Raw genomic sequence first — 22,246 nt, 5'->3', positions numbered from 1 at the left:
CCTGGTATGCATGGCACTCCTCATCCCCAATCCTGGTATGCATGGCACTCCTCATGCCCTATCCTGGTATGTATGGCACCCCATCTCTCATCCTGGTATGCATGGCCCCCTCATCCACAATACTGGTATGTATGGCCCCCTCATAATCCATCTTGGTATGTATGGCAGCCCTCATCCTGGTGTGCATGGAACCCCTCATCCCCATTCCTGGTATGTATGGTTCCCCTCATCCCCAATCCTGGTATGCATGGCACCCCTAAACCCCAATCCTGGTGTGCATGATTCCCCTCATCCCCAATCCTGGTATGCATGGCACTCCTCATCCCCAATCCTGGTATGCATGGCACCCCTCATCCCCAATCCTGGTATGCATGGCCCCCCTCATCCCCAATCCTGTTATGCATGGCCCCCCTCATCCCAAATCCTGGTATGCATGGAACCCCTCATCTCTATCCTGGTATGCATGACACCCCATCCCCTATCCTGGTATGCATGGCCCCTCATCCAAATTCTGGAATGCTTGGCCCCTTCACATCCGTATACTGGTACACATTGTACCCTCATCCCTATTCTGGTATAGATGGTACCCCTCATCCCTATCCATGTATGCACGGCCCCTCACCCCCAATTCTGGTATGCATGATACCCCCTCATCCCTATCCTGGTATGTATGGCACCCCTCACCCCCAAATCCTGGTATGCATGGTCCCTTCACCCCACAATCCTGGCATGCACAGTCGCCTCACCCCTCTATCCTGGTATGCATGGTCCACTCACCCCTCAATCCTGGTTTGCATGGTACCCCTCATCACCAATCCTGGTATGTATGGTACCCCTCATCTCCAATCCTGGTATGCATGGTACCCCTCATCCCCAAATCCTGGTATGCATGGCACCCCTCACCCCCCAATTCTGGCATGTATGGTCTCCCCTTCCCCAATCCTGGTATGCATGGTCCCCTCACCCTCCAATCCTGGTATCGATGGTGCCCCCTCATCCCCAATCCTGGTATGCATGGTACCCTCTCATCCCTATCCTGTTATGCATGGTACCCCCTCATCCCCAATCCTTTTATGCATGGCCCCCCTCATCTCCAATCCTGGTATGCATGGCCCCCCTCATCCACAATCCTGGTATGCATGGCACCCCTCATTCCAAATCTGGTATACATGGCACCCATCATCCCAATCCTGGTATGCATGGCACCCCATCCCTCATCCTGGTATGCATGCCCCCCTCATTCCCAATCCTGGTTTGTATGGCATCCTCATCCCCAATCTTGGTATGTATGGCACACCTCATCCCCAACCCTAGTGTGCATGGCACCCCTCATCCCAAATACTAGTATGCATGGCACCCCTCATCCCCAAACCTGGTATGCATGGCACCCCTTATTCCCAATCCTGGTATGCATGGCCCCCTCATCCCCAATCCTAGTATGCATGGCTCCCCTCATCCCCCATCCTGGTATGCATGGCACCCCTCATCCCCATTCCTGGTATGCATGGCACCCCTCATGCCCTATCCTGGTATGCATGGCACCCCTCACTCCCACATCTGGTATGCATGGCACCCCTAATCCCAATACTGGTATGTATGGCACCCTATACCTCATCCTGGTATGCATGGGCCCCTCATCCCCAATCCTGGTATGTAAGGCCCCCTCATAATCTATCTTGGTATGCATGGCAACCCTCATCCCCAATCCTGGTATGCTTGGCACTCCTCATCCCCTAATCCTGGTATCCTCGTCATAGCTCCTGGCGAAACGCGTGTCGCATCCTGGTCACACGGGTCAGTACTAGCTCTGTCACTTCATACACGCTTTATTGCTGCACACCACATTCACTCATCTATGCTGCATCATTATACATCTACTTTTGTGGTACTATACTATTAGAACTATGCACTTTATTGTTGTCTTTATTTATATACTTGCAGCACATTTATGTGGATGTTGGTTTTAATGAATTGATTGGTTGTATGTAAAACTGGTACCCACCCCTGTGTCCTTTTGTTTGTGTTACCTTTCCCTATTTTACTTGTATTATGTGATTTTTAGTATATTGACCAATAAATGTTATATTTTACAAACAAAATAGTTTGTGTGTCACACATGTAGGTTTGTCTGATTATGGACACGTAAACACCCATTTATTTATCCATATAAAGATTGTATATAAAAGACATAAATGTGTTTCCTTTTTATTCACAGGAAAATACTAATCCCAAAACTGAATTCCATATGACCAATTTATTGAACAGTACTTTACAGATTTTCGTAGCTGGAGTGGAGACCACCAGTACAACCTTGACCTATTCTCTACTTCTTCTTATGAAATTTCCCCAAATGCTTGGTAGGTAAAGAATGTTCTATCAAATTCAAGGTTTGTATTTAGCCTAGATATAAACACAATAAAGGGGTAATGGAATGATCGGCACTCCAACGAATAAAATCAGGTACTTTATTTAGGTCAAATTTAAAAAGGTTAAAAAACAAGCTAATGCATTTCTGGCACTAGAACAATGTGCTTTTTTTATATATTTCAGTTTTTTAATACTGTGCTATCTCTTATGCCTGTTGTCTCTAGTGATATCATATAATTTGCATACGAGTGCCATTTTTTCTGGCTTAATTGTCTATGTATTGACATGGTAAATTTTATCATCATGAATTCATAAAACTTAATTTTTTGTATTCTATCAGAGCAATTGTTAATGTAATCTTTCATCCTTGTATTACATATGCTGCTGTGATCCTTTTCTCAAGGTACTCCTGGTATGTATGCACAGCTGTACCGTTTGCTGACCAACTCATTTTCATTAGTGATTGCATCACTTCCTTGTATATATATTATTAATATTATTATTATTTATTATTATAGTGCCATTTATTCCATGGCGCTTTACATGTGAAAAAAGGGATATATATGCAAAAACAATGATCTTTAACAAAACATGACGGCGTCTGGTACAGGAGGAGCGAGGACTCTGCCCACGAGGCTCACAATCTACAAGGGATGGGTGAAGATACAGTAGGTGACGGTAGAGCTAGTCATGCAGCAGTATGGTGGAGCAATAGCTACTGCCGGTTGTAGGCTTGTTGGAAGAGGTGAGTCTTCAGGTTCCTTTTGAAGGTTTCCATGGTAGGCGAGAGTCTGATATGTTGGGGTAGAGAGTTCCAGAGTAGGGGGGACGCACGGGAGAAATCTTGTATGCGATTGTGGGAAGAGGAGATAAGAGGGAAGTAGAGCAGGAGATCTTGTGAGGATTAGAGGTTGTGTGCAGGTATGTACCGGGAGACTAGGTCACAGATATAAGGAGAAGACAGGTTTTGGGTGGCTTTGTATGCCGTAGTTAGGGTTTTGAACTGGAGTCTCTGAGCAATGGGGAGCCAGTGAAGGGATTGACAGAGAGGAGAAGTCGGGGAATAGCGTGGGGACAGGTGGATTAGTCGGGCAGCAGGGTTTAGGAGAGATTGGAGGGGTGCGAGAGTGTTAGAGGGGAGGCCACAGAGCAGGAGGTTGCAGTAGTCGAGGTTGTTTTTGCAGATTCGTGGTTGAGGAATGTGCGCATCCGGGAAATATTTTTGAGTTGGAGTCGGCAGGAAGTGGAAAGGTCTTGGATATGTGGTTTGAAGGAGAGATCAGAGTCCAGAGTTACCCCAAGACAGTGAGCTTGAGGGACTGGGGAGAGTGAACAGCCATTGACATTGATAGATAGGTCAGGTGGAGGGGATGAATGAGATGGTGGAAAGATGATGAATTCTGTTTTATACATGTTAAGTTTTAGAAATCTAGCAGAGAAGAAGGATGAGATAGCGGACAGACATTGTGGGATTTTGGTTAGTTGGGAGGAGATATCGGGTCCAGAGAGGTAGATCTGTGTGTCGTCAGCATAGAGGTGGTGCTGGGAGCCGTGAGACTCTGAGTTGTCCCAGGACAAAGGTATAGATGGAGAAAAGCAGGGGTACTTGGACTGAACCTTGGGGGACACTGACAGATAGAGGGCGAGATGAGGAAGTAGTGTGTGAGTGGGAGACACTGAATGCCCTGTCTGTTAAATATGAGAAGATCCAAGATAGGGACAAGTCTTTGACGCCAAGAGATGAGAGAATCTGTAGTAAGAGGGACTGGTCCTCTGTGTCAAAGGCAGATGACAGGTCAAGGAGGAGGAAGACAGAGTAGTGTTGCTTGGATTTGGCGGTTAGTAGGTCATTGGTGACTTACTTGTGTATATATATTATTAATATTATTATTATTATTTATTATTATAGCGCCATTATAACTGCCCTTTAGTCAGGTCAGTTTCAGTAGAATGGTGCGGTCGGAAGCCAGATTGGAGGCGGTCAAAGAGAGAGCAGGAGGAGAGGTGGGAGGACAGTTCAAAGTGGACATGTTGTTCCAGTAGTTTTGAGGCGTAGGGGAGGAGTGATATGGGGCGATAGCTAGTCGGAGAGGATGGATCAAGGGTTGGCTTTTTGAGAATGGGTGTGATCGAGGCATGTTTGAAGCATGAGGGGAAGACACCAATTGTTAGTGACAGGTTGAAAAGGTGAGTTAGGGTTGGGATAGTAGTAAGGTTGGGGGTGAGGTGGGATGGGATTGGGTCAAGTTCACAGGTGGAGAGGTATGATTTGGAGAGTAAAGAGGAAAGTTAATCTTCTGTAATGGTGGAGAAGCTGGTTTTGGAGGAGGAGGATTAAGTAGGTGTGAGGAGGGGCTGGGGGGACTTTAGGCAAAAGCTTTGTCTGATGGTGTTTATCTTCTGCTTGAAGAAGGAGGCAAAGTCTTCAGCTGGGATAAGAGGAAAGGGAGGAGGCGCTGGGGGACGGAGGAGAGAATTGAAAGTGTTAAATAGCAGTTTAGGGTTGTGTGACAGGAAGATATGAGAGATGAGAAGTATGTTTGTTTTGCTGCAGTGAGTGTGGGCTTGAAAGTAGCGAGGGACTATTTGAATGCGATGAAGTGCATATATATACCTGCCTTTTCCTTTTAAAGGGAATCGGTCACCCCCTGACTCTTATATGACCTCTAATATGGGTATACAAGCAGAGCTGGCTTTAGGTTTTTCTGGACCCCGGGCGAAAGAGTCTCAATGGGCCCCTTTAACACATACCACGATTCATGATGCACAGATACCACAGAGAAATATAGGTATAGTACAATGCAAAGATTTCACTTCTTACATTACATGAGATATATCTATTGTAAATTCCACAATAGCTCAGAATACCGGCGAATCGCTCCACACAGTATGCTTGCCCCCATAAAATGCTCCATACAGAATACTTAAAATGTAAAGAGAGGAGAGAACAAGGCGCAATGGGTGACTCAGTATTGCAATTTGTAGAGGGGTGTGGGGATGGCTACTAACCTTATGAAGTTGTGCACCTCTGCACAACCCCAGTGTAAAGCTCCACAAGCTCCGCTCTGTTGGTGGCTGTCATCTATTTCCAGCGGCGTTCACAGATCCTGATCTCTTGGTGGTATATCACGTGGTCAGGTTAGTAGCATGTAATGCCGAGATAGACGCCCAGCTTCACCAACACCCCCGGCAGCGTTCCGGAGGGGTTAAGGCAGCGCAGCTTGGAAAACCAGGGTAGTAATTTTAATTAAATTGCTCCCACAGGTGAAAAAACAATAGATTAAAGGCAGCTCTACCGCACCTCAACAGGGGAAAAAGGACAATCAGTGAATATGAATAGCGGTACCAGAGCGCCAATAACAGGGCAAAAATATTAAAAGGACTGATTTATTAATACACACACAACGCGTTTCGGTGGACACAGCCACCTTCATCCTGTGGGGATGAAGGTGGCTGTGTCCACTGAAACGCGTTGTGTGTGTATTAATAAATCAGTCCTTTTAATATTTTTGCCCTGTTATTGGCGCTCTGGTACCGCTATTCATATTCACTGACCATACAGAATACTGGCCCCCATATAATGCTCCATACGGAATACTGACCCCCAAATAATGCTCCATATGGAAAACTGGCCCCATATAATGCTCCTTACGGAATACTGGCCCCCATATAAGGTTCCATACGGAATACTGGCCCCCATATAACGCTCCATACAGAATACTGGCCCCCATATAACGCTCCATACAGAATACTGGCCCCCATAAAACGCTCCGCACAGGATACTGACCCCCATATAACACTCAGTACAGGAATACAGGAAAGTGGTCCACTTATAACGCTCATACAGGATACTGGCCCCCATATAATGCCCTATGCAGGCTGTTCCCCCTTATAATGCCCCATGAAGGCTGTTCCCCCTTATAATGCCCCATGCAGGATGTCACCACCCATATAATGCCCCAATACTGATGTCACCCCCCATATAATGCCCCATGCAGGATGTCACTCCCCCCATATAATGCACCATGCAGGATATCACTTCTCCCCCCCATATAATGCCCTATGAAGTATATCCCTTTCCCCCCATATAATGCCCCAAGCAGGATGTCCCTTCCCCCATATAATGCCCCATGCAGGATGTCACCCCTCATATAATGCCCCATGTAGGATGTCACTCCCCCATATAATGCCCCATGCAGGATATCACATCTCCCTCCCCATATAATACCCCATGAAGGATGTCACCCCCCCATATAATGCCCCAATGCAGAATGTTACTTCTCCCCCGCCATATAATGCCCTATGCAGGATGTCCCTTTCCTTCCCATATAATGCCCAATGCAGGATGTCACCCCCCATATAATGCCCCATGCAGGATATCACTTCTCCCCCCCATATAATGCCCTATGCAGGATGTCCCTTCCCCCCCGTAAAATGCCCCATGCAGGATGTCCCTTCCCCCCCATATAATGCCCCATGCAGGATATCATCCCTCATATTATGCCCCATGCAGGATGTCACCCCCCCCATATAATGCCCCATGCAGGATATCACTTCTCCCTCCCATATAATGCCCTATGCAGGATGTCCCTTTCCCCCCATATAATGCCCCATGCAGGATGTCCCTCCCCCCCCATTTGATGCCCCATACATGATATCACCGCCTCATATAATGCCCTATGCAGGATATCACTTCTCCCTCCCCATATAATGCCCCATGCAGGATGTCACTCCCCCCATATAATGCCCCATGCAGGATATCACTTCTCCCCCCCATATAGTGCCCTATGAATTATGTCCTTTTCCCCCCATATAAAGCCCCAAGCAGGATGTCCTTTCCCCCCATATAATGCCCCATGCAGGATGTCACCCCTCATATAATGCCCCATGCAGGATGTCACTCCCCCCATATAATGCTCCATGCAGGATATCACTTCTCCCTCCCCATATAATGCCCCATGCAGGATGTCACCCCCCCATATAATGCCCCATGCGGAATGTCAATTCTCCCCCCCTTATAATGCCCTATGCAGGATGTCCCTTTCCCCCCATATAATGCCCCATGCAGGATGTCACCCCCCATATAATGCCCCATGCAGGATGTCACTCCCCCCATATAATGCCCCATGCAGGATATCACATCTCCCCCCCATATAATACCCTATGAAGTATATCCCTTTCCCCCATATAATGCCCCAAGCAGGATGTCACCCCCCATATAATGCCCCATGCAGGATGTCACTCCCCCCATATAATTCCCCATGCAGGATATCAATTCTCCCTCCCCATATAATACCCCATGCAGGATGTCACCCCCCCATATAATGCCCCAATGCAGAATGTCACTTCTCCCCCCCATATAATGCCCTATGCAGGATGTCCCTTTCCCCCCCATAAAATGGCCCATGCAGGATGTCACCCCCCATATAATGTCACATGCAGGATATCACTTCTCCCCCCATAAAATGCCCTATGCAGGATGTCCCTTCCCCTCGTAAAATTCCCCATGCAGGATGTCCCTTCCCCCCCATATAATGCCCCATGCAGGATATCATCCCTCATATAATGCTCCATGCAGGATGTCACTCCCCCCCATAAAATGCCCCATGCAGGATATCACTTCTCCCTCTCATATAATGCCCTATGCAGGATGTCCCTTTCCCCCCATATAATGCCCCATGCAGGATGTACCTTCCCCCCCATATAATGCCCCATACATGATATCACCGCCTCATATAATGCCCTGTGCAGGATATCACTTCTCCCTCCCCATATAATGCCCCATGCTGGATGTCACTCCCCCCATGTAATGCCCCATGCAGGATATCACTTCTCCCCCCCATATAATGCCCTATGAATTATGTCCTTTTCCCCCCATATAATGCCCCAAGCAGGATATCCCTTCCCCCCATATAATGCCCCATGCAGGATGTCACCCCTCATATAATGCCCCATGCAGGATGTCTCTCCCCCCATATAATGCCCCATGCAGGATATCACTTCTCCCTCCCCATATAATGCCCCATGCAGGATGTCACCCCCCCATATAATGCCCTATGCAGAATGTCACTTCTCCCCCCCATATAATGCCCTATGTAGGATGTCCCTTTCCCCCCATATAATGCCCCATGCAGGATGTCACCCCCCATATAATGCCCCATGCAGGATATCACTTCTCCCCCCCATATAATGCCCTATGCAGGATGTCCCTTCCCCCCCATAAAATTCCCCATGCAGGATGTCCCTTCCCCCCCATATAATGCCCCATGCAGGATGTCATCCCTCATATAATGCCCCATGCAGGATATCACTCCCCCCCATATAATGCCCCATGCAGGATATCACTTCTCCCTCCCATATAATGCCCTATGCAGGATGTCCCTTTCCTCCCATATAATGCCCCATGCAGGATGTCCCTTCCCCCCCATATAATGCCCCATACATGATATCACCACCTCATATAATGCCCTATGCAGGATATCACTTCTCCCTCCCCATATAATGCCCCATGTAGGATGTCACCCCCCCATAAAATGCCCTTTGCAGGATGTCACTTCCCCCCCACATATAATGCCCGATGCAGGTTGTCCCTTTCCCCCCATATAATGCCCCATTCAGGATGTCCCTCCCCCCCATATAACGCCCTATGCAGGATGTTCCTTCCCCCCCATATAATGCCCCATGCAGGATGTCACCCCCATATAATGCCCCATGCAGGATGTCACTTCTCCCCCCATATAATGCCCTATGCAGGATGTCCCTTCCCCCCATAAAATGGCCCATGCAGGATGTCCCTTCTCCCCCATATAATGCCCCATGCAGGATGTCATCCCCCATATAATGCCCCATGCAGGATATCACTTCTCCCTCCCATATAATGCCCTATGCAGGATGTCCCTTTCCCCCCATATAATGCCCCATGCAGGATGTCCCTTCCCCCCATATAATGCCCCATACATGATATCACCCCCTCATATAATGCCCCATTCAGTATATCACTTCTCCCTCCCCATATAATGCCCCGTGCAGGATGTCACCCCCCATATAATGCCCTATGCAGGATGTCACTCCCCCCCCACATATAATGCCCTATGCAGGATGTCCCTTTCCCCCCATATAATGCCCCATGCAGGATGTCACTCCCCCCGTAAAATGCCCCATGCAGGATGTCCCTTACCCCCCCATATAATACCCCATGTAGGATGTCACCCTCCCATATCCATATAATGCCCCATGCAGGATGTCACCCCCCCATAAAATGCCCCATGCAGGATGTCACTCCCCCATATAATGCACCATGCAGGATGTCACCCCCCCATACACTGTCCCATGCAGGATGTCACCGCTCCCATATAATGCCCCATGCAGGATGTCACCCCCCATATAATGCCCCATGCAGGATGTCACTCCCCCATATAATGCCCATGCAGGATGTCACCCCCCATATAATGCACCATGCAGGATGTCACCCCCCCATATAATGCCCCATGCAGGATGTCATCCCCACCCATATAATGCCCCTTGCACGATTTCACCCCCCCTACATAATGCCCCCCCCCTACATAATGACCTTGCGTTTCTGACGCGCCCCCTGGGCCATATTCTTTTAGGGAGAATATCCGGAGCCGGATCGGATGGGGGTTGTAGTCTTCCGAGTGGCTGTGACCCGGTCCGTGCCCAGGGTGTCAAACTGAGTTGTATGTGGCAGTCATACAGATGTTATAAGTTCTTTATTGTCGACTACGCCACCCGTTGTGTTGCGGTCACTGTGGCCGCCGCTGCAGCAGGGTCCGCTGAGGCTGGTGGTGTAGGTGCAGCTTTGGTGATATAACCCCCAACGGGTGGGGTATAGCCTCAGGGGGATCAGGTGCAGAGGATGGGAGTTGTGGTGATGCAGTGTAGGCGGCAATCAGAGACAGAGTCGGGTTATGCAGTTTAGGATGTTTACTCACTGCTGATGTTCTGGTCACTCCAGCTTCGAGTGACCTCCCGAGCCGTGCTGCGTCCACCAGGTTCTGGATCCAGCCAACTCCCAAATAAGTCCGGAGCGTGACCCTGAGCTCTCCTTCTGTCCTTTCTCTGGCCGTCCCCACTATTGATCCACCCAGGTCCAGCTCCCTCGGGCCTTCTGTTGGGAGACCCTTGGCCTTGGGTTCCCTGACCCTCCTCGTGGTATGCCTTCGTGGTGGATGTGGTGGGTGACCGTGGCAAACGCTGCCCATGGTCTCCGGTCTCTGGCTGGGGAGTGTTTTTGCCCCCACCAGCTTGGGTTCCGGTACCCTGATGCCGACTCTTCACCCGGGGATTTAATTTGGGGTCTTAGAGTCCTTTCTTCTGCTTTCCCCTCTGGGTCTCTCTTTCTCCTCTCTCACTCTGGGTCTCTCTTCTCCTCCGCTCGCTGACTTTCTCTCTGCAACTGACCCTGTTCTTAGTTGGTGCCCACCTTATATACACCCTCTATGTGTGAGCTCAGGTGACCAGCACCCAATGAGCTCCTATCTTTACCCAGGCTGCTCCCCCTATCTGCCCCTACACTACTTGGGATGTACCACCCCCCTCCCACTCCAGCCAGGAACAGACTCGGTCGTACCTGCACATTTCTAAGTGGGAGTACCGTCGGCCTGTTCCTCAGAAATGGGATGTGTGTAGTGCATGCAGCCTACCGAGCTCAGATCCACACTCCATCCTTACCCGGGAGTGGAATATCACACCTCTGGGTTGAGGTGCAATACCCCTGTAGCAGCCGAATCCTCAGGGTGCTACATTCCCCCCTGGTAAATCACAGCACGTCCTCGGGCTGTAAGACATAACACCAAAAACATACAAAATTTTTTTTTCATAAACAACATAAAACATATAAAACAACATTATATATATATATAAAACATTCTCGTCGCCTCTGGCTCCTCCTCCGGTCACTGTGCAACTGTTGACCGGGCAAAGTGCGACAGTCTTTCTAGAAAAATGGTTTTCCTATAAAACCGGTAGGGGGCGCTTTAGGACGCGCAACTATATACAGGGATATGGCCGCTCTCAGTCCTCGGCCAGTGGGATTTAGGGGTTAAACAGGTAACAGTTCACACTTGCTGGTCCCAACGGGGACTATATTATCAACAGTAACAGTTTCAGTTTATGGTGCCCCGACGGGCAACTATATACAGCTCCTGCTTCGCTGTCCTTAGCGACGGCGTCCTCCTGCTCTTGCTTTTTGGTTACCTTTGGCTTCAGACCCGTTCGGGCACGTATGCTGGGCAAACAGGTCCTCTCCCAGATGCGGCACTCTTGGTCTTATGGGCGCGGTGGTGGTGGCGCCCGGGTTGCCCGGGCCTTGCGGCCAGGCCTGGGGCACCTGGAAGGTGAAGGGCACCGTCAGGACGGCGGCGCCCTGGGCTACCTGGCCTTGCGGCCAGGCCGGAGACTCCGCGGAGGTAGGGGGCGCTGTTGGTGATGCGACGCCCGGGAGTACTAGGCCTTGCGACCAGGCTGGTGGTACTTCCTGCTTGGTCACGCTCGGGGTCGAGGCGTGTGACGTCACAGGGGTCGCGGCTCCCGTTTGAGGCCTAGTCTGCGGCGGTGATGTTGCAGCGACGGGCACGGCAGGATAGACTTCGGGCTCTGCGACGGGGAGCTGGGGCAGGTACGCGGTTTCCGGTTTGGGGTATAGACGTCCCCTTTACCTGCCTCCACTCGTTCGGCTCCCTTCTCGGCGCCGTCTCCGGCCTTCAGTCCTCCCGCGCCATCCTCAGAGGCGGTCGGTCTCCTCGTCTTGGGTGGCGTGCTCCGCTGACAGGTCTCGGTCTGCTGGGCCATCTCTCGGCTCCACTCCGCCAACGTCTCTCGCTGCACCCGGGCCATCCTCCTTGCGAGGCCCTCCAGAGCGGTCTGCGCACACTCCCGGTCTCGGGGGAGCTGTGCTAGGACCTCCACTAGGCCTAGTGGGGTCGTTGTTTCCAGCAGGCTCCTGACCAACGGGTCGGTGCTGCTCTGCTCTCCTACAGTTGTTTCCAGCAGGCTCCTGGCCAGCGGGCCGGTGCTGCTCTGCTCTCCCTCTTCTGTTTCTAGCAGGCTCCTGGCCAACGGGCCGGTGCTGCTCTGCTTTCTCGCCATCTCCGGGTAAGCTCCTCCGATATTCTTCTCCCGGCTTCTTGCCTCCGGGTGCGCTCGCTCCAGACTGCTCCAGGCGGCACCTATCTTTGTTCTCTCCTTTCGTCTCCTCCCCCTTCGAGGGCGGTCCCGGGGCCACTTGGTGACTGTCAGCTCCAGGGGCTGTTCTTTCACGCTGACAGACACCTCTAGCATCACAGTCTCTGTTGGTGGGGGCGGTTTCCACTTTTGGCGCCATTTTCGGTCCTGGCCCACGATGGGAGGTGGCCTCTCGCCACCCTCTGGCACGCCCATAATGGCGTCCGCTCTTCCAAGGCGGGAAACCTTTGGAAATGGCGGGAATCGCTTCCCAGTGGCGGGAAACTCTGCAGATGGCGGGAAAACGCTGTTAATGGCGGACAACCGGCGGGAATCGACTGGTGATGGGGTCCGATGGCGGGGACCCTCCGGAACCGGCAGGAGACTTCTTTTTGAGGTAAACTCGCACTTTTCTTCAGGCACGCAGTACCCGGGTGTTGCGGGCACGTAATCCTGCCGACTACGCCAAAGTTGACGCGCCCCCTGGGCCATATTCTTTTAGGGAGAATATCCGGAGCCGGATCGGATGGGGGTTGTAGTCTTCCGAGTGGCTGTGACCCGGTCCGTGCCCAGGGTGTCAAACTGAGTTGTATGTGGCAGTCATACAGATGTTATAAGTTCTTTATTGTCGACTACGCCACCCGTTGTGTTGCGGTCACTGTGGCCGCCGCTGCAGCAGGGTCCGCTGAGGCTGGTGGTGTAGGTGCAGCTTTGGTGATATAACCCCCAACGGGTGGGGTATAGCCTCAGGGGGATCAGGTGCAGAGGATGGGAGTTGTGGTGATGCAGTGTAGGCGGCAATCAGAGACAGAGTCGGGTTATGCAGTTTAGGATGTTTACTCACTGCTGATGTTCTGGTCACTCCAGCTTCGAGTGACCTCCCGAGCCGTGCTGCGTCCACCAGGTTCTGGATCCAGCCAACTCCCAAATAAGTCCGGAGCGTGACCCTGAGCTCTCCTTCTGTCCTTTCTCTGGCCGTCCCCACTATTGATCCACCCAGGTCCAGCTCCCTCGGGCCTTCTGTTGGGAGACCCTTGGCCTTGGGTTCCCTGACCCTCCTCGTGGTATGCCTTCGTGGTGGATGTGGTGGGTGACCGTGGCAAACGCTGCCCACGGTCTCCGGTCTCTGGCTGGGGTGTGTTTTTGCCCCCACCAGCTTGGGTTCCGGTACCCTGATGCCGACTCTTCACCCGGGGATTTAATTTGGGGTCTTAGAGTCCTTTCTTCTGCTTTCCCCTCTGGGTCTCTCTTTCTCCTCTCTCACTCTGGGTCTCTCTTCTCCTCCGCTCGCTGACTTTCTCTCTGCAACTGACCCTGTTCTTAGTTGGTGCCCACCTTATATACACCCTCTATGTGTGAGCTCAGGTGACCAGCACCCAATGAGCTCCTATCTTTACCCAGGCTGCTCCCCCTATCTGCCCCTACACTACTTGGGATGTACCACCCCCCTCCCACTCCAGCCAGGAACAGACTCGGTCGTACCTGCACATTTCTAAGTGGGAGTACCGTCGGCCTGTTCCTCGGAAATGGGATGTGCGTAGTGCATGCAGCCTACCGAGCTCAGATCCACACTCCATCCTTACCCGGGAGTGGAATATCACACCTCTGGGTTGAGGTGCAATACCCTTGTAGCAGCCGAATCCTCAGGGTGCTACATTTCCCTCGCTGCTGACGTCAGAATGTGCGCTTGACGACGGTCTCCTTCGAGGACCTGACGCTTCCTGGTTTGGCATCGAGGCAAGAGGCGGGGCCTGAGTTTCGCGCTCTTCCAATAGTCATGCCTCTCTGGTTCCCGCGGTTACGCCCCTCTTCTTCCCGCGAAGCGACGCCGTAACGGCGGCGATGTTCACCACAGATAAAACACAGTTCAATACTGCACACAGTACTCAGTGGCAACGGGCACGAAATCCTGTTCGTGACGCCAGGAAGAGAGATGTGTCACCCAGGGGGATATAGGGGACTCGGTACCCAGGCCTTTTACCTTGCTTAGGATATCATGGCAGTCGGCTCCCGGCCCGTACTCTGGGGTCTCTCTTGAAAAAGGGATTTTTAGTGTATGGTTTGTTTCGTGATGCCACCTGAGGTTTCCTTTAATGGTTACCGGTGCTGCTGCAGACATCCGGGGGTGATGAAATGGCAGCTGGGATGTTTCTGCTCCCCACAGGGGGAGTGGACCCCCGGGGCAGAGTTGATGGAAGGGATGCCGGTGAGAGATGGCCAGGTCAAGGGGAATGACGGACACGTACACAGGGGGGTTCGCCTCAGTGCCTTTACTGGAGTAATGGCAGGTATCGTCCAGGGTACTCAGTAGGAAGGGTGCACTTCATGACCTCTCCCAAGTGAGTGGTTATAAGGCCTCCTGGTCCGTGTTTCCCTCTCTCTAAGCTCCTGGCCAGCCTGCAACTGGGCCTAGCTTCTGTGTCGTGTTGCTCTCTTCACCTGTCGCTTGGTAGTAGGACCTTCCGCTGGTAAACACTATCCCTGGGCGCCGGGGCCTTTGTGGTTCCTAGTCTTGTCAATGGTTTAGCTTCAGGTCGACCGGGGACTTGTAGACCTCCTGGTATGCCGGTGATCCCTACTGGGTATAAAGGGACCCTGTAGGAGCGGACCCGGTGTCCGGTTTGTATACTCGGGGTGAGCCTATGATGCTCCTCTGCCCCCTCAGCTCCTCTGTCCTCTCCTCTTTGCCTCCGGCCACACTCGGGGCCCTCAGTATAGCAGCAGACGTGCTGTGTCTTCGCTGCTCTCAGCGTCAGCACGCTCTCCTCAGACTCTCTGACTAAACTAACTACTGAACAACTCTCAGACTATCTGACTGCCTGGCTCCACCCTCCATATATACATATCCCTAACAGGGCTCCCTCTGGTGGTATGAGGTGGAAGTGTGGAGGTGTTTGTTTGTAGTGAGGGCCTCTTGTGGAGAAGTCCATCCATGCACCCTTTTGGGTCCTGTGGTACCTGTGAACAGCAAGGTGCCACACTCACCTCACTCCTCCTCACCTGCTGCGGCTGCTCAGGTCCGGACTCCAGCGTCGTTGGCGTCGTCCCGCTCTGTGTTGCCTGTGACGGCTCAGGGGAGGGCACAGTGGAAAGACGTCACTGCACCCTCCCACAGGAGACGTCACAGGGAGCACACAGCAGGAAGACAGCGGATCTGCGGAGGCACGTTGAGAGGTAAGTTTCCGGCTGCCGGGGCCCTGGGCAAGTGGGGGAGAAGGGCAGGCGCTGGCACCGCTCTCCACCGCCCATAGCCCGGCAGGGTGTCCGATCGTAAGTGGGCCCCCCCGCCTGCTCAGGGCCCCGGCACTTGCCCGTGTGCACCGGGTGCTGACGCCAGCCCTGCATACAAGTGATAGAAATGTAAATCTATACCTACCTCTATGCCTCATAGTAGAGGTCTTGTTGCTGTGAAATGTCTTTTTATTCAAACAAGTTTCTGATGCTTGCAGGCTCGGGGCTGGGATGAAATCCCACCTCCTGTAGTTATTATGTTCCCCCCTCCCCTTCATGTCAAAGTGCCGTGTGATGTGCAGTTTCAGTAGCCAAATCCGGGCACTGTGACATAATGGGAAGGGGGAAAACATTGTAACTCACACATCAGAAACTTGTAGGAATAAAAAGATATTTCACAGCAACCAGACCTCTAATATGAGGCATACAGGTAGGTATAGATTTACATTACTATCACCTATATGTCCATATTAGAGGTCAAATAAGTGCCGGGGGCTGACAGATTCCCTTTAAGTTTGCTACGACTAAGGGCGCAGTTCTAGCACTAGAAACAAGTCAGACTGTTTTAACCTTTTTAAATATGACCTAAATAAAGTACCTGATTTTATTTGTTGGAGTGACGATTATCCCTTATATCACATTCCATTGTTGTTTGCTGTGCTCACCAGCGAGACCGGCACCCTGTATTCAATCATATTCACCTCAGCGTGAATCCAGCGTGAAGCTCCCTGATCCTCATTCCCTATCCACAAGGAAGGGTGATTGAATCTCTTTGGCTGCCAGGTGCACCTAAGCTAAGTGATGTCAGTGCCGTCTCGAAGACCGGACAAAGGGCAAACTTTACACTTAATAACGGTGTGGATGCAGAAGACAATCCCCCTTCTGATCCTGGTTAATATGAACATTTTGATATTTAAAGACCTGAGTTAAGGTCCCTATTCTCATCAGAATAATGTCGACTGACCGAGTCAATATCTGTGGATTTGGCTGACGATCTATTGTGTATGGGGGCACCGGCCGACTGATGATCGGGAGAGATATCAATCAGGCATATCATATACATTATTTTCCATTACTATTAGAAAAAGTACACAAAGAAATTGACCAAGTGGTTGGTCGAGACCGATGTCCCAAAATGCAAGACCGGAGCAAGATGTCATTCACTAATGCTGTTATACATGAAATACAACGATTTTCAGATTTGCTTCCAATGGGTTTACCACGGAAAACGACAAAAGACATTACTTACAGAGGGTACTCCATTCCAAAGGTGGGTATCCCAAACATTCAAATGTTAGCTTTTCTTTTGGTACAAAAGTAAAAATATTTGGATAGGCGGATAAGGGTTGTCCTACCTAAGCTATACTGTCTGTATTTCCAGAACACCAATGTATATCCAATGTTGACAACGGTGCTGAAAGACCCTACCCACTTTCCGTACCCAAATGAATTCAACCCCCAAAATTTTCTGGATGAAAATGGTGAATTTAAAAAGAATGACGCCTTTATGCCTTTGGCTGCCGGTACGTTTTATGTATAATATAGGCATCTTGTAGAGTAAAATAAAATGGAAGAGGTTTCCTGGAATTTGGTTTCTTACAGGTGACAATGGCTTCAGTGGAATGGGTGTTAGGTGACTATACAGTATTTTTTATATTTAAATATATGATCAAAACTGTGTGTAATTTTATTTAAAATAAAAGACTTTATTCTGGCCTTGTCTTTATTTAAAAAACCTTACAATGGGGTTAGTAATGGGGGCTTTTATAGATGTCCTCCATTGCTAACCTGGGCTTCATGTAAGCTGCCAATACAAGGCTAACATGAACCCCAACCCTATTACCCCACTTGCTACCGCACCAGGGCAAGTGAGAAGAAAGGAGGATAAGTGCCAGATTTATTGCATCTTATGGATGCGCCAGTCCTGGGGATGCTAAGAGCTGATATTATTAGCCTCAGAGGGGGCAAGTATCCATGGCCCCTTCCCTGGCTATTAATTTCATCCCTCAGCTGTCTGCCTAGCCTTTGCTGGTTAGATTTTATAGGGGACCCTACGTCAATTTCTTTCTGTGGTCCCCCTGTAATTTAGCAAGTAAAGGCTAAGCAAACAGCTGTGAGCTGTTACTAATACCCAGGGAACATTTTTGGCTAATGGTCCCTTCCCTGGCTAGTAATATCAGCCCCCAGTGGTTGGCTTTCCCTTTGCTGGTTATGAAAATGATGCGGGAGTCCATGCCATTTTTTAAAATTTTAGGCTATATGCCGACGATCCGGATGTAGCAGCACTTTGGACGCAGCATATTTTTGCTGTGTCCAGAACGCTACATTATTTTGTGTTCACTGAACCATGCGCATTTACCACATTCAATACATTCTAGTGGTCAAATTTCTGTTGCAGAGACTAGCGACTGCATAAGTGAATTTGATATGTTGCGGTCCTGAAAGATGTGCCCCATGTCAGCCTCCACGGGTGATCTGCAGCCTCAGATGCACGCATAGTGGACAAGGGATTTCTAGAAATCCCATCCACTATGCTGTAACATCTGCCCGCTGCGGGTTTGATGCTACATAAATACATATAGTCAAACCCGCATCATTTCCTGATCATGGGCAAATACCAAAACTCACCCGCAGAATGTACATTTCTGTAGTGGAGATGCTGGTCTCCACTGCTGATTTTGACCTATTGAAAAGTCATTACATGCGGTGGGTTTGCATTAACTAAAAAAACAAGTGTGGCATTAGAACACAACATTTTGGATGCACTGAAAATACGCTGCATCCAAAGTGCTGCTGGTTGCTGATTATGGGGATGTAGCGGCTAACCAAACAGCTGTGAGCTGTTATTAATAGCCAGAGAACATGTTGGCCTAATGGTCTCTTCCTAGACTAAAAATAGCAGCCCTCAGCTGCCACAGAAATGACATGAATGGGAATTAGGGCAAATGGGATTAGGGCTTAGGGAGTTAGGGGTCGATAACACCAAGCCCTTTGTTTAGTGATGAGGAGGTGTGAACCAGACACCCTCATTACTAAACCTATAATTAAAGAGTTAAATAAACACACACACTGAGAGTAAACCACTTTATTTGAAGTACAACAAACACATTCTTTAATTTAAATAAACCAATATACTCACCTCAGGTCCGTCGGTAATCCAAGGGTTAAAGTGATGTCCCTTTTTTCAAATATCTTTATTTAGCGCCAAAGAGCATTCATTACTGTACAAAAAAAAAGCAAAAAAACGCACCTAAATTGTGGCAAAACGTGCTTTTATGCAGCAGCGTTTTTGCTGCTAAGAGATGCAGAAACCTTGCAGAAATTTCTGCAATCAAATCCTGAACATGTCCACATATTCTTAGACTGTCTGATCAAAGTTCATGACACTAGAAGGTGGACATTGACTTTTAGCTTGGACCATGACTGCTATCGTCTACTCCTTTCCCACCTTGTAGCAAAAAATCAATCAAGCGCTGGTTTATTATAGATGTTGAGTTGGATAATAATGTCATGACTGGTTCTGTTCATTTTCTTTCTGCTCAGGTAAAAGGATTTGCATGGGAGAAAACCTGGCTCGAGTTGAGATTTTTATTATATTAATCACAATATTGCAAAACTTCAACTTGAAATCGCCGATTCCACCAGAGGACTTGGATATCACTCCAGAGATTTCTGGGCTGGGAAACTTTCCAAAACTGTTCAATCTTGCCTTTATTCCACGTTTGGTATGACATAATGTTTATATCAGATTTTTATGTTAACTACTTAAAGGGAATCAGTCAGCAGATTTTCACTATTTAGTCTGAAAGCAGCATAATGTAGGGGCAGAGACCCAGATTCCAGAGATGTGTCAGTTGATCAGCGGCTTGCTGTAGTTTCGACACAATCAGTGATTTATTAGCAGGAGATTATCACTTAAGGACTAGGTCTCTTGTGCATGGCAGTCCAACTACTCTGTGTAACCCCGCCCCCACCACTGAAAATGTACACAGGAAGCTGCCAATCAGGGGTGTGGGTGGGGTTATACACAGTTCAGCTGCTACATCTATAGTAGAGGATACAGGGATTCTATCAAAACTTCACCAAGCAGCCCAGTAAGCTACACATCCCTGGAATCAGGCCTGCATAACAAAAAAATCTGCTGACGTGCATGACGTGAGCTGAGTTCATTGGACATGACCTCGGCTCATCTGGATGCCGTCACAGAGAGACACTGAGGAGCGCAAGCAAGCCTGCGCTTCTCAGTGTCTGCGGGATGACAGGCTGGATGGCAGCGTTCTGCTGCGGTCCAGCCTGTCATCTCGATGTAGCAGAGCTGAAGCTGTCGTGGGAACCATGGAAAGGTAAGGATGAGGTTGCTTTATTATTTTTCTTTTATTGCAGGAGATCGTTGGCTTCAGCTGGAATGGGCGTGATGGTAAGTATGGTTTAATTTAGAACAATAAAGAATTGTGTGTTTATTTCAATTAAAGGACTTTATTCTGGGTGTTGTGTTTTTTTTAAATACTTTACTAGAAATTCATGGTGGTCATGTCTAATATTGGCGTGACCCCATGAATTTCGGGCTTAGGGCCAGCTGATAATGCCAAGCTGGCCTTAACCCCTTTATTACCCAGTGAGCCACCGCATCAGGGCCCTGGATGAGTTGGGTACAGCGCCAGAAGATGGCGCTTCTATGAACGCGCCATTTTCTGGGGCGGCTGCGGACTGCAATTTGCAGCGGGGGTGGCCCAGAAAGCTTGGGTCTCCCTGCGCTGCGGATTCCAGCCCCCAGCTGCCTAGTTGTACCTGGCTGGGCACAAAAATAGGGCGAAGCCCCACGCATTTTTTTTTTAAATTATTTCATGAAATTCATGGAATAATTAAGAAAAAAAGGGCTTCCCTATATTGCTGTGTCCAACCAGGTACAAATAGGCAGCTGGTGGTTGGGGGCAGCCAATTCCTGCCTGCTGTACCTGGCTGGACACAAATATAGTGCGAAGCCCCACGTCAATTTTTTTTTAATTATTTCATGAAATAATTTTTTTAAAAAAGGGCTTCCCTATATTGTTGTGTCCGGCCAGGTACAAATAGGCAGCTGGTGGTTGGGGGCAGCCTGTTCCTGCCTGCTGTACCTGGCTGGACACAAATATAGGGCGAAGCCCCACATCAATTTTTTTTAAAATAAATCCTTTATTTTAACACTAAATGACATTTGAGGAGTTAATAAAGATGCAGTCCCTAAATTATTATTTATTTTTTAATTAATTTTTCCCAAAACTTTTGACGTGGGCTTCGCCATATTTTTGTATGCCAGCCAGGTACAGCATCCAGCTTCTATGAATGCGTCATTTTCCGGGGTGGCTGTGTGACACCCCAGGGGTCTGGTTGTCACAGTGATAGAGATATTACGTCTGAGAGCAGGTGGGAGGTCCTTTGGTCAGGGATCCTGTGCATGCCACACCTCCTGCCCAGCCTTGGGAGGGGAAGAACTTCCCCTGTATAAACCCGGGGCTGAGGCAGGGTTAGTGAGTCCAGGAAGAGTAGAGACAAGAGCAGCATAGGAAGCAGCGGAGTCACAAGGAGTCAGGGGCTGGCAGCTAAAGAGCTCGCCCTGACTAAGAAGATTCTTTACCGGACCCGGAGTCCGAGGCTGTGGGGACTAACTTCTACCCAGCAGCAGAATCCGTCAGGCAGGGGATTTCAGGTCCCCTGGCCCAGAAGCCCGAAGGCCCGGTCACACGCGTGGGACCAGCACCGCCATCGTGGAGCGGAAGCCATTAGAAGGCCCCGAGTCACCGGCCATACGGGTGAGCACCACACGGTACACTCAGGGACGTGGGCTACTTACATCAGCTTCTAGCAAGGTAGCCAGAAGAGTACAGTCAGCTTGGGAGGCCTACAACTACGCCTGGCCAGGGGAGATCCCATCTGCTCAAGGACTGACCAGGCCCCGTTCGCTAGCAAGTACTCCGGGAGGGTCTATCGTTGTTACCAGTAAAGACCCTGAACGCTACCATACCGTCTCTGAGTGGTTCCTGCTACCCCCATCATCCACGTCGGCTGCCCTGAGGCCATACCCCTCCCGTTGGGGGTTATACTATCACGCTGCACCATCCTTCCACCGGCCTCAGCGGTCTGCCCTGCAGCAGCAGCCCCCTGGCTGCATTCAACGGGTGGCGTAGTCATCAACCATTTTCTACCGCTAACAGACTGCCGTCCAGTTTGACTCCCTGGGCCCGGACCGGGTCACCGCCACGAGACTACAACCCTAAACAGATCCGGCTCCGGGTAAGCTCCCGCGTGCGCAACGCAGCGCGACACAGGCCCAGGGGCGCGTCAACTTTGGCGTAGTCGGCAGGATCACGTGCCCGCAACCACCGGGTACTGCGTGCCTGAAAAGCAAAGACTGTTCAAACTTACCAGTGGTGAAGATTCCCGCCATCGGTGAAGATTCCCGCCATCCGGCGCCATCTTCAGCCTTCTT

At 50.1% G+C, this 22,246-nt stretch overlaps 1 protein-coding gene across 2 annotated transcripts in view; it reads left to right on the top strand.

Moving 5' to 3' along the window:
* Positions 1-20,181, top strand: part of LOC141155002 (cytochrome P450 2B4-like) — an 80,587-nt gene extending 60,406 nt beyond the window's left edge. Inside the window, exons 5-8 of one of the 2 annotated variants that reach the window (XM_073641593.1) lie at positions 2,216-2,357; positions 16,863-17,050; positions 17,162-17,303; positions 19,324-20,181. In XM_073641593.1, coding sequence (XP_073497694.1) covers positions 2,216-2,357; positions 16,863-17,050; positions 17,162-17,303; positions 19,324-19,511 — 660 coding nt within the window. In that variant the 3' untranslated portion in view covers positions 19,512-20,181. The remainder of the gene's footprint in view (positions 1-2,215; positions 2,358-16,862; positions 17,051-17,161; positions 17,304-19,323) is intronic. The other variant, XM_073641592.1, reaches the window with a different exon arrangement.
* The last annotated feature ends 2,065 nt before the right edge of the window (positions 20,182-22,246 follow it).

The sequence above is a fragment of the Phyllobates terribilis genome, unplaced genomic scaffold (genome assembly GCF_046119375.1).
Source record: "Phyllobates terribilis strain yellow unplaced genomic scaffold, ASM4611937v1 Scaffold_7__3_contigs__length_470593459, whole genome shotgun sequence".
In the NCBI taxonomy this organism is placed as follows: Eukaryota; Metazoa; Chordata; class Amphibia; order Anura; family Dendrobatidae; genus Phyllobates; species Phyllobates terribilis.
Note: the sequence above shows the minus strand (reverse complement) of the source record. Positions and strands in the feature narration are given on the sequence as shown.